This window comes from Ctenocephalides felis, unplaced genomic scaffold (assembly GCF_003426905.1).
Source record: "Ctenocephalides felis isolate EL2017-DRISC unplaced genomic scaffold, ASM342690v1 CF-g0.4_SCAFFOLD_01492, whole genome shotgun sequence".
Classification (NCBI taxonomy): domain Eukaryota; kingdom Metazoa; phylum Arthropoda; class Insecta; order Siphonaptera; family Pulicidae; genus Ctenocephalides; species Ctenocephalides felis.
In genome coordinates, this window is record NW_020537646.1 from 23,532,924 (window position 1) to 23,550,513 (window position 17,590).

At 28.2% G+C, this 17,590-nt stretch overlaps 3 protein-coding genes across 5 annotated transcripts; 1 reads left to right on the top strand and 2 right to left on the bottom strand.

The window, feature by feature from the left end:
* Positions 1 to 3,488: 3,488 nt before the first annotated feature.
* LOC113371055 lies at positions 3,489 to 5,392 on the bottom strand. The gene is made up of 3 exons (XM_026611703.1): positions 5,265 to 5,392; positions 3,958 to 5,173; positions 3,489 to 3,548 (listed from the first exon to the last, which is right to left on the bottom strand). The coding sequence occupies exons 1-3, from the start codon at positions 5,390 to 5,392 to the stop codon at positions 3,489 to 3,491; spliced, it is 1,404 nt and encodes a 467-aa protein (XP_026467488.1).
* Positions 5,393 to 6,213: 821 nt separating this feature from the next.
* Positions 6,214 to 7,736, top strand: LOC113371056. The gene is made up of 5 exons (XM_026611704.1): positions 6,214 to 6,766; positions 6,833 to 6,966; positions 7,161 to 7,196; positions 7,271 to 7,479; positions 7,676 to 7,736. The coding sequence occupies exons 1-5, from the start codon at positions 6,322 to 6,324 to the stop codon at positions 7,734 to 7,736; spliced, it is 885 nt and encodes a 294-aa protein (XP_026467489.1). The 5' UTR covers positions 6,214 to 6,321.
* A 1,292-nt stretch (positions 7,737 to 9,028) lies between these two features.
* On the bottom strand, positions 9,029 to 13,938 carry LOC113370445 (UDP-glucuronic acid decarboxylase 1-like). 3 transcript variants are annotated; one of them, XM_026611112.1, is made up of 8 exons: positions 13,792 to 13,938; positions 13,444 to 13,733; positions 13,081 to 13,366; positions 12,901 to 13,014; positions 12,658 to 12,845; positions 12,344 to 12,476; positions 12,145 to 12,278; positions 9,029 to 9,151 (listed from the first exon to the last, which is right to left on the bottom strand). In XM_026611112.1, exons 1-8 carry the CDS (start codon positions 13,850 to 13,852, stop codon positions 9,125 to 9,127), a joined length of 1,233 nt encoding a protein of 410 aa, XP_026466897.1. In that variant the 5' UTR covers positions 13,853 to 13,938; the 3' UTR covers positions 9,029 to 9,124. The 3 variants fall into 3 exon arrangements, with proteins under 3 accessions (XP_026466897.1, XP_026466895.1, XP_026466894.1); XM_026611110.1 differs by lacking the exon at positions 9,029 to 9,151 and adding an exon at positions 11,831 to 12,085 and having other exon boundaries at positions 13,444 to 13,727; XM_026611109.1 differs by lacking the exon at positions 9,029 to 9,151 and adding an exon at positions 11,832 to 12,085.
* Between the last annotated feature and the right edge of the window lie 3,652 nt (positions 13,939 to 17,590).

The following is a 17,590-nucleotide window of genomic DNA, read 5'->3' on the forward strand; positions in this document are numbered from 1 at the left end:
GTTAAATTATTTCTAAATTATAACTGTTCAAAAATATAGTTGCAACAGGATAGCATGTATGTATATGAAAATTTTCTGAAATGATTATATTTAAATGAATGTTGCATATAATAGAAAGAATAAATATTAGCTATTCAATGTTGATTGTGCGAAAATAATAATGTTTAAAATTTATGTACTAACCGTAAGACTGCATAATTCAAATTAAAATCTTATTTATAATGACAATTGCATATATTGTATAAAATTTGCACTTCGGTCAAACCAAACAACATTCCATTATTAATAGGAAATCAATGCGGAAGTTATATTTAAAACGGATTTATTAAACTGAATATAATTCAAAAATAAATATTTCATGTTAAAACAGATTATACTTAACGGTCTCTAAATTTAATAGATGCATTTTCTTCTATTTCTTCTGATTTTAGAAAAAAATCTGTATCCATATGCAATAGAAGTGAGTTCTATTTACAGATTATAAGAAATTTCTTTTAACAAAATCTAAATGCATATTAACCTTCGTAGGAAATACTTGATTTTTTAATGCAGAGATTTTAAGACTTTTATCAAATCAATGTTAAAGTAAAACCATAATAAATAATAGTACTCTCATATTATCTGTTAATTTATAAAATATTTAACTATCATACTTTTTCGGTAAAGTTTAATTACAACACCGTTCCAATATTATCCAGCAGCTTCTTCATAATTGTAAAAATTCTATTTTTATTAGCATAAATTAATTATATTAGTTTTAAATTAGGTTTGTTTAAATTTTCAAGTAATTAATTACATTAAGTACATTAAATTATTTATAACATACAAAATTAATCTTTTTTGTTCTAGATACTTTATTATTATTGTTTAATCTCATTAATTATTAAGAATAGTCTAGAATTCAGAATTTAATAAAATGATCAATAAATTAATAAGAAAATATTCTTAAAGAATTTTTTGTATATTCGTTTAAAAATTTCACAGCTTTTATATCAATGAAGGTTTTTATAAAATTTATATGAAATATTCTACAAGCACATTCTTAGAATTAACATCAGAAATAATTGATTATATACACACAAATATATATATATATATATATATATATAAATGTTTGTGTGCATATTTTCGGATATATAATATGTCTATTTATAGAAAATTAAGGAGAATAGTATTTAATATTTTTATAAGTAATTTGCTTGGTATTGCCTTAGTAATTATTTACAATATATTATTTGTGATTATTAATTTAATGCGTATTTTTCTAAATAATGTTTTCTTTCTTTAAATTGGCAATAATGATCAAACTGCTTAATTAAATATGTTAATAAGTAAGAAATTATTTTTGTGACCTTTATTTCTCTTCAAATATAATATAAAAGTAAAAGTAACTATATGTAATCAAGAAGTTAATAATATGTTTAATGATTGTTTATCAAGAATATATTATGACAATGTTAAAAGTTATACTTTATTCAATTTCTCTATTTTTTATATCTGAAGATAAACTATTTATAGTTTGTTTCTACTTTTGTCAATATACATGTTTAAGTATACATCAAAACGCTAATTTGTATAATTATATATATATATATATATATATATATATACATAACAAATTATACAAATTTTCGTATATAATGTATAACTTTATGTGAGATTTATACACGCACGTGATTATGTATGTATGAATAAAATGAATATAACGAATTCTTAGGAAAAAATGTTTGATCATTTACGTTTTTTAACTAATTATAACTTTTAACCATTTATTTTAATTAATTTTTGTTCTGATTTGTTATTTCGTTATAGGTTCAACTGAAAATACTGATGTGGCCAAAACGAGACATGTCGGAGAGACGTAAGTTATTATTTATATAGTTATTTGTTTGAATATTTATTGTTAATTGTTTTAATTAGTAATATTTTAACGTATATAATTAATTTATAAATACGTAGTTTTTTACTGATCTAAAACTTTGAAGAACATAATCATTAACAATCAATTTAAATGTTTTATGTTTTAACATGTTTTTTTTTAATTATTAGATAAAAGCGTAATAATTATAAACTTACATATTGCAATAGTTAAATTTAATTCAATTTGGGTAAAAAAATAAATAGTTGGTTTTAACTTGTTCAAATTCTTGATGATCACTTATGTTGGTTACATAAAAGAAATATTTCTAAAATTATTTCCTTAACTATAAAAATCAGATATCAATAAATATAAGTATCTAATTTTTGTAGTTAAACAAATAGTTTCAGGAATACTTCCCATATTAAAATTTCTTCTGATTTTTCATTGAAAAAGTTTTTTTATAATAATATATTGTTGCTGATCTAAATTCACTAATGCAAAAATTTTGCATATAAAGTATTTATTCACAAGCATGTGACCATAGATTTATGTTTTTGTAATAATTATACATATTGCGCATCTGACCCGAGTCAAAAAATAAGTTCTAATTAGGACCCTACGCTTCGAACTAGCTGCTTTTAGGTACATAAAGCTCTTTCCAAGTACGTAAAAACAGTTACAAGCTCTTTTAGAATCGAAAGTACTACAAATAAACACATTATATTTTTGACATATACAACATAACCTCACCACTAGCAGAACATCTGAAAAATGCTTAAATTTACATGTTTGTTTAAATGTATAAACAGAATATATGATATGTCAAATCTCCAATTTCTCATGTAAATAATTAAACATAATTAAATGTATTACAACTAATAATAAAGTGTAATAAAAAAAACATTTTAATAATAAAATTTATTAAGTACATAACATACATAAAAGAAACTAATTATTTTTAACTCTTTGTTGCCTTTTTTTTACTCTAATTCATACTTATTTATAGGTAATCCTACATAAATATTTCCATCAATATTGATATATATACAAACATATAGTAATGATTTTACAGGAATAGCAATGAAGCTTTTTTTTCTTGTACATTTTTTTATAAATGAATAATTTAAACTTTTATATTTGTGACCTTTGCCGATGAAGCAATCTTCAATATTGGATTCTTCCACAATAGCAAAATGTTCATTATTAATTTTTAAAAAATAATGCAAGAATCCAATATTGTATTTGTTATTTAAATTGTAAGAAATAGCACTGGAATAAGTTTGCATGTTATTCCTGTACATTTCAGCAATAAATAATTGATCATTCTTCAAAACTCGAAGATAGTATTTTAAAGAAATGTTTTCAACTGTAATGTTAGAGGTTCGAAGTGCAACCTCTACTTTGCTTGGAAACTCTTTAAATACTTTATATACTCCAACACTATAAGTATGTTCAAATATTTTTTCAATTATCTTCACCTGTTTTTTTCTTTTTAAGCAAAACTCTTTAACTTCCTTATTTTTCATACATTCAATTATTTTCTCCTTCTTTATATAAAATTCTTGAGATTTGCTTACTTGAGAATCAATATGCCGTGTTCCATGAATTAATTTTAATAATTGGCCATTTATATCCTCATATTCGAAACAAGAATATACCCACAATGGTCCAAGATTCTGTACACAGTCTGGTAAATGTAATAATTGATGTACATTTATGGAGCAGTACATTTCACCATACAAGTATTCAAAACATTTAACATATTTGTGTAAAAAATCTCTAGCAACATCAAGTTTATACAAAGATATAGTATTGGAATTCAAAATCGAAATTCCAGCCACGAGCAACACATAATGTTCAAAATATTGTGGTGCAAGAATTCCATACAAAACAGGTAACGAGTAATGAAAGAACCACAATTTTAATTCTGATGCTTTCCAATGTAGTAACTCTGTAACACTTCGAGGCATCCGATGCACAAATTTGGGTGGTTTTATTGATTTTAATCTAGCATCAATTACATTTATCACGGCATATAAAGAAAAAGGCTTATTTTTAAATTCAGTATTGAAAAATAAAGATAACAATTTTTTTACAACACCACCTTCTACACAATGCATCCTATCAATGGCCATCCCCATGACATAATCAGGCATAATCAGTGAAAGTGCTGTGGGACCTTTGATTCCCATTATTGGTGCATCTCTTGAAGCATTGTCAGCAAATGATCTGCAATTTTGTAATGTTCTTTTCTCAATATTATTAGTATATGGGTATACGTGAACATTACCACCTGTTTCTAATGTAAAATTCATGCCTGGGCAAAAACAATATGAGCAACCGTAGTACCCGTTATACTGGACAAAATTTAAACAATCACTTCTAGCAGGCAAATCACAAGTGCCCAACAAAAGAATACCCTTGACTGTAATATTAATTCTCCGACATGGTATGTAAACCTCAATACCATTGACAAGTTTCTTTAGATCATCATAAAACACATGAAAAAAATAATTCATATTAGGCTTTTTGTCTCCATACCAAAGACCTAATAATAATGTATTTTCCCTTTTTTTGCGTTCCTTAATAGGTAACTCATTAAGTGTTAGATAAATAGGCCATGCACTGATTTTTGAGGATTTAAATACTGGTATGCCGTCTGTATACCAAGTGAATGAAATATTGTCAGGGTTACAAAGAAAGCCCTTTTGTACATATTTACGGTATAAAACACCATCATAGACATCAGATATACAATCTGGGTTATTATTTATCCGCTTATTATGGCAATCTTGTAGCTTCGAATAAAATCCATCTCTCTTGTACATTTCTCTCAAGTGTTCAAGAAATGGTAATTGAATAAAATATGGATTTTTTTTTGGGGGGCATGATGGACAAATGCTGTCAGATTCCAGTTGCACTCGTCCACAGAAATGGCAATAGTAATGTTTAATAAATTCAGAATGATCTAAAGAAAAATATTTTCTAAATTTGTACAGACTGTTTTTAACCAGTCTACTTTTCATACAATGCAAATTAATAACAGCAATTATATCAGCTATGCACTCTAGTGAAACGTTATGACGTAAAAAAATCATTAATATGAGAAACATGCTATTTGATACTGTTATTGGAGCATTTTCGTAAACCTGTTCATCAAAATTGACTTCTCTCTCTTCGGGTTGATCTAATTCAGATTCATCTTCCACTTCAAACACACATTTATGTTCAAGTTCATCTTCTTGATCATTTTGTTGAGAATAATCATAAACATCATTTTCAAGAATAGTATCATATCGTACACCATCATCACTGTAAAACGTATAATTAGACAAATTGATATGTGTAACAAAAATACAAAAAATAATTGATTTATAAAATGAAATGAAATCTACATGCTTACCGTGTGAGAGTTGAAATATTTTCAACTAAGTTTATAGATTCTCTATTATTTTCTCTATTAAAAGCTTGCATTAGCCGTTTTCGCATTTGTCGAGGGCCAACTTGATCTATAGATTTCCTTGGTATCATTTTAATACTTATATAAATGACAATTAATATATAAAACAACTCAAAAAATGAAAACACCAAAATTGCAAACACAAAAAACTGTATATGCAACGAAATTCAATGTGCACGTACATTTCGCGCCATAAAAGCTTAACAAGTTGTCTGCCGACCACTCTGAATGCCTATACTTGTTTATCTATGGCCTATGTTCATTTTTTTTATGTTATAATTATAGCAAACTGAAAATTATGTGATCATAAAAAATATAACATAAATAAATAAAAATATAATTTACATTAATTTTAATCTAAATAAATGATAATATAACATAAATAATGATATAAATAAAGACGAAAAAACACATAATGCAGAAAGGCAGAAAGACATAAATAAATAATACTATTATTTACATTAATTTTAACATAAATACATAATAATATAACATAATAATAACATAAATAAAGACGAAGGAACACATAATGCATAAAAGTAGCGAAACTACGGTCGGCGGTCAACTTGTTATCAACATCTGGTTTTTGAAACATAGTAAAATCCCGAGAATAGCGAAATGGCGTTGGCGTCGGTAGAGTGATTTGATCATTTGCGCGCGGTTTACTTGTTGGGTTTCGTTTTTGCTTTAAATTGTGTTATTTAAATTTAATTATTAAATTTATTTAATTATTAAAAATGCCTAGAACAAAAATGTTTGCGTTAGTGTTGTGGATGGAATCAAATCCACGTTGTACCGATATATTTCCTTTGAGGAGTATTTGCCCTACTGATAGGTATGTAAATGCAATCACAAAATTAAAGTGGAAAACAAGCAACAATGTTAAGGCAGGCAGAGGCGAAGCAAAGGTTTTGGCTATTAGCGGTATGTATATCTCAATGATTATTTTATAAAATGTATTAAATTTATTTTTAACTGAAAATATTGAATTTTAGATGATATGCAATTCTTGAACAATATGATTGTTAGTGTGGATGGCGACATAAATGTTCCTGCTAACAAAATATTTATGGCAAACATTGTTCAGGAAAATGCATCTTTACAAGAAAATCGAAAGGTAGAGCAGATAGTTGCTCTATCGAATCGAAAAGTTATGGATGCCAGGCTAAGGGTTAAGCCAACTATTTTTGATGGTGGTAATGCACTTAGCCTCACTAATGTTGACCAGGAGTATGTGATACTTGATGATACACCCATCGATTATGTTGACGACCAAGGCAACGTGCTTATTATTAATGGAGCTCCTGAGTCTACACATGAGATTCAGGAAATAATTAATGTGAATGACAGTGATTCTGAAGAGAGTTGTAGTTCTGCTAAATCAGCAGAACTACAGTGCTCAGAGGACAATGTTAACGCAGTCCCTCTGACAATTTCTTTTAAAGGTACAGTATAATATTTTAAAAATAATGTTTTTTATATCGAATAACTACATATTTCTATTGAATTAGTTACCCCGGAAATAATAGAGAGTGCACGTGTGTGGTTAACTGCATTGGAGGTTGCATATAAAACACAAAATGAGGTGAAGAAGATTGAGAATGTGCAATCAAATGCAATGGTCGAATCCAACTATAAATTCAAGGTAGTTATAAACTTCTCTTCATAAACCATGTAATATTTATGCAGAGCGCACCGTAAGTCTTTTTACTTTTTTCTTTATTTAAAAGGTACACAAACTCCATATGTGACCCATTCAAAAGCAAATTGACTTTTAGTTCACACTGTAATTAAGGATATAATTTATGTTCCAATCAACAATCTTTTTTCTACTTATAGATTCCAGCATGCTTCTACACTCCTGGAGAAAACATGGTAAATTAATGAATAAAATGCTTGCTTTTATAAGATATTTTCAATGCTAGGACTAAATATGTTTAATTCTGTAGGAAGAAATATCTCCAGGGTGTGGATTCTTTCTTCCCAAAAATAAAATAATATATATTGAGCAAATGTCGAAAGCAAACGGAACAGAAAATGGCTGGGTGAATGTAGTAAGGGAGGTGCTGCTTCTCGTTTATGGGGAGCAGTTGAAAAACTTCTCAGCCACTGGGATGAGGAGTAAGCGGCCTCCAATCGACCAAAATTTATTTGGAGGGTTATTTGGTAAATTTTTAAACATGCTTATATTGATATAATTGATATTATTATTAAGTATCTACTGAGGATTTGAAAAACATTAACAGCTACATAACTGAAATATAATTTATGCACATGAATCTAAACTGTTTTTAATGAAATAAATTGATATTTGTAAATGTGAATAGTATTAATGCAAGTATTATTTTTTCCAGATTGGTGCCGTCGATTGAAATTTATGCTGGACAAAAAGTCATTTATACATTACGTAAATAAATGTTGTGCCAATAAACGGGCAAATAAAAAATAAATATAAAATGTGTTTAAATTACTTATTTATATATGTACCTACTTCAAAGACCTTATAAATACATATATAATTGCAATCCATATGTATTATAAGGCCTATGACCTACCTACATTTTTATAAAATTTCAGGAAAATTTTAAAATCGTAATAACCTAACCTCAAACTTACACCCTGACAGTTTTGACATTTATTTATGCTCTTTTAAGTAGCTATAGTACCTTGAAAATGCAGGCTCTTTTAGGTAAATTACGTTCCTAAAACTGCACTAAGTGGGGTCTAATGTACCTAAAAGATCTTAAATTTATATGGCGAAAAGTGGTTAATTCTCAGGTTTCGGAACTGTTTTGAGTACTTAAAAGATTTTAAATTTCGACTCGGGGAACTTCAGCAGATTTAATTCGATATTTTCTTTTTTTTTTGCTAATTAAAAATAATTACTAACACTTTACTAACGTAACTGTTATTATAATTATTTCACTCACAATTAATGATTTTACTAACCTCTTTGTAACTTTAACATCAACTTCACTAACTATACATATTAAAATAATCAATGTCGTGAAGAAAGGTTATTTTCTTTGCTCATTTTATTATTTGTTGTCTAACTTTGGATTTACTCATGCAGCAATTGATTTTTTTTTTCATCTAAAGAACTTTTTTTTTTTAATATAGTTCAAATTTAGATGCGCAATATGTCTAATTTATTGGTAAATGTGTGATAAATATATTACATACAAGTTTGAATTAAATAAGTATAGTGTGCGTACTGATAACATAAGATTACAAGATTATTTTTCGTTGATTTTATTCGCAATAATTAATATGAATTTTGGCAGAATTCTTGAATTATTCACATGAATATTATTGAATTAAATGAGAAACAAAAAACCTTTTTTCCTTTGTTTTGAGTACGCACTCGGGTTATGTAGTAATCATACTAACAATGCATGTTTTTCGTTTGTTCCACATTTCTGGGTGTTCTGCACGTTCCTGCTTTTTGGTATCCTTATTCTAATCTAATACGTATTTGGAACTTAACTATTGAAATTTGGACGTCCATGTACAATACGGCTATAGCTCACCTCAAATGATAACATTATTACCGCCTTCGCTTCTGGACCAATCCCTTAGGCCTCAAAGACCAGGCCAAACAAAAAGACCTTTATCTCTTCATCACTCATCTGTGGACGATGGATCAACTGATGATCAGCCATCAACTCCTTCGGATTGGAGAACTATTAATAACAATAGCCCTGGTACGCCGTCTTCGTCGCCAACCTCAGATATAGTGGCAGGACCTGGTTCCAATATCCGAATAATGGGTGGTTCCAATTCGCGCCTAAACGCACGATATGCTACCAAACAACTTCTGATGAGCCATGCTGAGAAACGAATTAATCGGAATAGTTACTCTACGGATATTTATTAAGTTATTTCACAATAAGTGCTTTGATATGTTAAATGAAAACTTCATCTTCTATTTGCTGAAGCAACTTTTAATTTTAGGAATTTGTATTCTACAAATGTTGTTAGAAAAGTGCATAAAATAGATGAAAATGAAAAAGTAAGCCAAAGATTTAGCCAAAATATTACAATTTCAAATATTTTATAAATTCTTTCTGTATCAATTTCTAATTGCGAATTATTAAAATGTCTGAATTGTTATTAATAAACAGATTAGCAGAAACAACGGCGCGCTTAAAGCAACTCTGCCAGGATTTATATAATAATGTAGTTGAAATTGATGTAAATGCAAAATTAGTATGAGTTTCTAAAATTTAGGAAAAATAATCGTAAGATAATAGAAAAACAAATATTCAGTTCAAATCATTTTGGACAAAGCATTTGCGTTTTAAATCAAAATTGAAAATTATCTATTAATTAATTGAAATTATATTTATTTGTTATTGTGTTTAGCATGTTACTTATTAAATTATATGAATTGCAATATAATATTGTATTACAGTACTATATCATATCGATTGTCAATATGATTTTGCATTACTGATAGTAAGTATAATTTGTTGAATCCCAATTGTTTAAAAATTTAGTTTAATTATAAGATCATTTCTACCTCCCACAGTGTTATTTATATAAATTAGGATTAAAATGTAAATATATTATTAGTAGCAGCAGGTATTAGAAATTAGTTTCTTTGTAAGTATATTTAAAAATGAGTTTGTGTATTTAAAAAATTTTGGTGCATAGTACTTACATTAACTGTGAATAACAAATATTATTGACAAATGCATCAAAGTGTTTATTGTTACAGTAATAACTTAAATAAATGTATTAAATATTTTGGATTTTTGCATGGGTGTTTTGGCATATGGTGTATCATAATATATTTTACACAGAGCACTTTGCACTATCATCATTTTATTTGATTGGCATGACAAAAGGTAAGATTATTTATAGATTTTTTTTATTTGAATCGTTTATTGATTTATATTAATTTGGTGTTTGGAAAATATGTAATTACATTAACAGATTTTAATATTTATTAATTTTTTACAAATATATGACTTTACCTTTATTCTCACCATTTTTGTTCCAACATTTAAATGTTTGTTCAATTATTATAATATTATGATGGCTGTGAAAATATAAATTTTATGATAGAAAATTATCATTTCAACTAATACCTTAATACTGTTTCAGAAGCGACACTGAAAGTGCAGAAATTTCATCTCATTCCAACAAGCGTCTTTGGGTAAAGAAGCTCGACAGTTTGAAGGAAACTTTCTCGATCAAAGGCAAAAAAGGCGAAGATATTAGTATGCAAAAGCAAACTTCTAAACCATCAGAAATTCCATCTAACGAGCCTGCTGCAGAAGAAGAACAGGCGCCTAAGACGCAGGTTGAAGTAGTATCTGAGGTTGGAACGACGGATGAGGTCGATGCGGCAAAGGTAAATGCCTTTTTTTTTAAAAAAATGTAATTATACAGTGGTCCTCCGAATTACGAGTGTTTCGAGATACGAACTAATCTATTTTTATTTTTATGTCTTATTTTCAGATAACCCAGACAGATAGTGGCATTGTTTACGCGGAATTAGAATTAAAACCAGGGGCTGGACCAACTGTAAGACCAACCGTTAAAGTTGAGAATGATAAGACTGAATATGCAGAAATAGTACACGTGAAACAAGACAAAGACTCTCCAAAGTGAAATCTCGATTAAAATTGTTTCATTTTAATTTGGCTAATTCACGGTAACAAAAAGCTCCTTTAATCCAATTCCTCTCTTTATTAGTATTTAATCCTGGCGATTTGATTTCATATCATTTTACTAATTATATAATCGAATCTTAATTTAATATCACAAAATTTTTCGTGTCGTACTAGACAAAAAATATTCATAATATTGCCATTCAATACGAAATCATCTAAGTACAATCATTATTTAATAAACATGCCATATCTTCATGAAAATTGTAGAATTAATGTTAGTAATTTTATATATATAAAAATCGTAATGTAAGGAAAAAGTATTTGTAGATATTTAAGGGTTTAAGTCAAATATAAAATATAAAAAACATTGAGATTTTGTTAGTATTCACAAATTATTTTAGAACTAAAATATTCAAATTACAATTTAATTATGAATGAATTCAAAGTCTTAAATGTCTATAGATTAATAAAACAAAAGTTTGTTTTGTCCAAAAATATATTAAATAACATTTATTTACAAAATTATGTAATATCACAATTATAAAACAATCTAATATGTAATATTAATTATTAATTCCATGTATATATATCTGAAATTGATTGGCTTAATTTTCTTTCATAAATCAACTTCATGATATCAATCTCATCAAATCAACTTATAATCTCAAATACACTCATAATCCCATTTTTATTATTGAAAAAGTGCTATCAGATGCGAAACAATTTCCATGTGTTGACATGACATGGAAAATTTTACAAAAATATTTTCAAAATCAATCATGAATAAATGAATGGCATTGGTTCATTTCATTTTAAATTGTTTGTGGTTTATTCTCATTTTACCAAGTTAAAAATATTATCATAACCATATATTTTCGGCTTTTATTTGCTTCTGATAAGCATAAATCTTGTTCATTAGAAAAATGTATTATGAATGTAATTCAGCAATTTGCTTTTAACACATTTTAATCTGATTTAATTATATACAATTAGTGAGCATTCGTCACAAAATAAAATTTAATTAGCAGCTAATACGTCATTTATACTTTCAGGATAAAAAACATTTCTTTGAGTATGGCTTGAACGCTGTAATTCTTTTTTAAAATAATTTACTGTCTTTTGCAGACCTTCATGCAGCGAAATCTATTTCAAGAATAAAAATGGTAAGAATATTTATAATAAAACTATAATAAGTTTGTTACCTTTGGTGACCAATTCAAAATTTCACGTGCCCTTGTAATATCAGGTTTTCTACGTTGGGGATCATCTTCCACCGCTGCAGTTTTTAATATTCTGCTACTACCTCCTGCTATATCTTTTATTATTACTGCAAATTCTATTTTGTAAAATTGTATTAGATATTTTTATAAAATGATGAAAAATATCTTATTATGATAATACCTTCAATTGTGTGCTCAATAGGATTACCAATATTTACAGGTTGTGTATAATTTGAAGCCATCAGAGCCACTAACCCATCCACTAAATCTGTGATGTACTGGAAGGACCTGGTTTGGCTTCCATTGCCATATACCTAATTTTTTTTTTTCATTATTAATATAAAATTTTATATTTATATAACTAATTAACATCTAGTGGGTACTGATTGTGACAATTTTTCAGTAGATTTATTAGAATCAGCAGAATATGAACATTTTAAATATAAAAATGGATTATTTTATAAATATATTAAATGCCTAAGTGTTTACACTCACAGTAATGGGTTCATTCCTTAATGCTTGTAATATAAAATTGGAAACTACTCTCCCATCATTCATATGCATTCGGGGCCCATATGTATTGAAAATTCTTGCCACACGTACATTGACTTTCTCTTGCTTTGCATAAGCATAACTTAAAGTTTCAGCTACACGTTTCCCTTCATCATAGCAAGCTCTGGGACCTGAAGACTTATTAACTTATACACAACTGCAGGTTTTACATTTAAACATATTTACCTATTGGATTGACATGACCCCAATATGTTTCCGGTTGTGGGTGGACTTCAGGATCTCCATACACTTCGGATGTACTTGCTATTAGAACTTTAGCACTGACTCTTTTGGCAAGACCTAACAAACAGATATTAGCATAAAAAATCTTTTACATATAATGCTTTCCAAAAAGGCTGATCGTACCTAACATGTTAATAGTTCCTAAGGTGTTTGTTTTTATAGTTTTAACAGGATTATACATGTAATGAGGAGGACTAGCAGGACTTGCTAAATGATATATTTCATCTACTTCTATGTATAATGGATTTACAATATCGTGATGAATCAACTCAAAATTTTCATGTCCAAGCCAATGCTCTACATTACGTTTGCGACCTGTGAAAAAATTATCTGCGACAATAACTTCATGGCCTTGCATCATAAGAAGATCTACTAAATGAGATCCCACAAAGCCTGCACCTCCAGTGATCTGAAACCCATAATACAACTTATTATATGTTAGTTTGAGGAATAAATAATAAGAGCACTGTAAGATGTCTCACTTACTAAAATTCTCTTTCGAGCTTGATAATTTAAGAACCTGACATCAGGATGTTTTTTCGGCATACGTGCTTCCAACTCTCGCAATTTGCTTTCCAGCTCGAAAATTCGTTTTTTAGCCTCATCCATGTTCTTAACATTGTTATCTACTGCTCCAAATGTTTGGGATTTGTATATGTCATTTTCCTTGGGGTTATCGTAATAATCTATGACTTTCGCCTTTTTCTCAACGACATTTTTTTTATTGATTTCATTGGAGTATGATTCATTGGCAAATGTTTTGTATATACCTAAAACTAAGAGTACTATAACAAAGATGTATTTAACAAAATTGAATGGTTTTAAGAAATTAACCTAAGAGAAGGCCTATAGTTATTATTATGACATTGCGAAGTTTTTTACGACAAATAAACATAATTTATTAATTATCGGCTTCATTTATTCTTGAACATTGTTTTTCAAATTGTGCTTTTTTGGTGTTCACTTCGGTGTCACTCAGACATTTTGACATTGTCATAAATGTCAAATGATAAATGTCAGAAACTCATTGTCAGTGTCACACACATGCCTTAAGGTGCGTCCACACCTAACGAACGAACACGAACGAACATAAAAGAACGTACCAGAACGAACGGCAACAGCATAGTGTGGACGCCACAACGAACACGAACGAACATAAACAAACATGGCGAGCAATGTTCCGCAACTTGTCGGTACATCAAAGGGAATTGTTCGTTCATGTTTGAACTCGTATGTGCAGTGTGGACGCTACCACGAATGTAGACAAACATTTTTCTTTTTTGGTGTTAAAATGTGCATTAATGCATTAATTTATGTTGTATTTATTACAAGATATTGCTGTTATTGACAAATTTTGTAAATTTGATGACTTTAAATAATTTTTCTCTTTCCCGCCACTTTAAATAATAAATCTGACGTTTCACGGTACATCCTCGAACAAAAAGATTCAAACCCTCACTGCTTTGAGGCGTTTGTTTGGAATTTTTCGCGTTCGTTCGTGTTCCTGTTCGTTCTATTTTGTATTTTCTTGTTCGACATGTTCGTTCGTGTTCGTTCGTTAGGTGTGGACGCACCTTTACTCTTCTTTTATCTATGTGCCTTACATTAGATTAGAATATAAATATATAATATTCTATAATGTCTATTAACAAAAAAAATTAGTTAAATTAGGTCATTTTGTATTTTGCTCCGAAATATTCGATTTAAACGAATATATGAGCGACGAGTGACTTTTTTTCGGAGTTTGGTAGCCATGGGTGAAACAAACTGACAGGACGGTTTACATCTGAAATCTGTCAGAACTCGTTTATATTTTTTATTACTATTTGCCTTAAAAAGATCAGCATGTTTATAATTGTGCTTTTTTATTTTATAATTTGTGCTAAAATTATGAGACGTGTCAGTGCCGCCAAATCATGTCCTTACAATAAAACCAACAAGCAGAAGGATGAAATATTCAATTATTTGTTGTTCCGAAGAAATTTTGAAGTTAACCAGGTGAAAAAATATTCGATGTAATAGAAAACGCAATTGTGTAAGTATTCCTGGTCAACATAATCTATTTACAGGCAACAAATACATGTTGATACAAATTTAGCATCCACACACTAATGTTATATAAATTGATTTGATATGATGTGCTAAATAAAATTGATTTTACTTAATTTCTTTACATTCTTTTCTAGATTCGGATTGGTTGCACATCCAGTGGCTTTATATTATTAGTAGGTGATATGACACTCAAACTTCTGTACTGGAAATGCTGTATTCGCTGAAAAGTAAGTTCAACCATACTTATTAAACTCTTAGTTACTAAAAGCTGCTAAAATGTTAAACTTTTAAAATTTACAGGATATTCAACAGGTTTGTCAATGCAGATAATAAAAGTTCATTGAAACTCTCGGAGATGCTGTATTAGCTGTTAAAAGTTAGTTCAACTTTAGTTACTAAAAACTATTAAAATATTCAATTTTCAAAGTTTTCAAAACTTACAGAATATTCAAAAGTTTGTCAATGCAGATAATAAAAGTTCATTCAACACTTCAGTGTTGAGTTTGTGGACTGTTAAGATTTGGTTTAAGTACACGATCCCAATTACTTCATCTTTGAAAGATAATTCAAATACTCTTCAGTGCAGTATAGAATTTTTTTTTTAGTAAAGCTGCTGAAACTTTTTGTATTAACTAAAATTCGTACTTTTCATCATGTGAAACACATTATTAAAGTTGCAGTACAATCAAATTTTTTTGTAATTAAATTTTTATCCACACATAGATGAGTCGATCAATGTTCAATTTGATAGAGTTGAATTATAATATTTGATTTTCATATATCTTCAATTATATATTACATACATTTCAAACTTGTATGAAATTTTCTAGAATTATTTATTAACATTGCTCTTTGTTTGATTCAAAATAATAATTGCTCCACAATTAGTTCTGAATGTGAATCATTTTTATTCTTGTTAAATTTGTTTATGCTCTTCGTAAGTACAATATGTTCATGATGCTTTAAATTTAAAGTAAACATTACTCTTTGACTTATGTATTATATCTTATTTATAATAAGTGGTCATAATCAAAATATGACAGTAAGATCTTTATAAGTTAATTCACAATAAGTAATGTAGTATTTATTATATACTATATATATAAAAGCTGATCACAGCATATTGTTTAATTCAACAAAGAATTCGGATATTAAAACTATCTAATATAATATTTGTCATTTAGTTTGGCATTATGAAATGCAGTCGATCATATATTTCATTAGGAAAATTCAAAATTCTTGTGGATGTGCAATGATTAACTCCGATCACTTGAAACTTTTAAATCCTAGTTTCTTCAGATATTGAGTGAATGATGAATACTTAAACTGTTAATAGTAGCTAGAACTGGCTGGTTCTTGCTAGTATTCGTCTTTAAAATTATTTGTCACTGATATTATAATTCGAGCGGTTTAGGCCTACAAAATACTAATTATTGTTTTGATTTTCTTAAAACTGCAATTCTGTATTTAGTAATTAGAGTAATGGTCTTTAACTCAGAAATTCCGAGTTCGATATATATCGATGTCCGCCTCGATCAGATCCTGATCAGAGTATAGTAAGGTCGGATTTCGATTGGAATTATAGAAAGTAATATGTTTTCAATTACCTCCTTCGGCATTTGGTGTGTCAATAAAAAAAATACTTCAGTATTACAGAAATTGTAATAATAAATTCATGAAAGGAGTAGGACAATCTTTTCAAATACCATTCATAAAGCAACGTTCTTTAAGAAGTCGGCGCAATAACTCATATGGCTTTGTTAGGTTCTAATTGCTGTTAAAATTAAGAGAAAAAAATATGAAAGAATAAATAAAAAAATCTATTGGTCGACAACATTGTTGTTTAAGGCAACTTGCTGGAACAGTAGGTAATTAAACATTCACGAAATAAAAATAATCAATCATTTATAAGAAATTGTCAATGAGTAATAACAATTGTTTTAAATATTTTAAAATAATCATTATAGATTCTGTGAATTTTATCGTTGAATTTCATAAATATATAAGAGTCAAATTTTATAGAAATAATATAAGTGCTCATATTTGGGCGACGACCTTCGATTATCTATAAGAAAGGAAACAAAGCACTTCTTTTCTTCACACCGTGGTACAAGCAATACGATTTTTGAATCACTCTAATCGGATACGCCGTTTTCTCATTTTTTGCGCTTTTTGTTCCGAATCTCCCAAACCGCTAGACCTGTGTATACAAAATATAAAAGATTGTTCACTCAATCAATACGAATCGAATGTTTGTTTAATCATGCTAATTGGTTGCGCCGTTTTTTCAAAAACTGGTTAATTTTGTGCTTTTTGCTCCTTATCTCCGGAAAGACTGGACTTACTAAAAACTAATTAGCAAATCTCTTTCGAATGTTTTTTTGAATCATTCAAATCAGTTGATTCGTGCTTTCGATATAGCGAAAAAATGCCTTGATGCTTTAATAAAATGGCAATTTATTTTAAAACTTTTGGCAACGTAATTTAAATAATTTAACGATTTGGTTCATATAATATTTAGTGTATTTTGAACACAACAATATTTATATATATACTTATATCATGCGATTTTGCCCTGTAT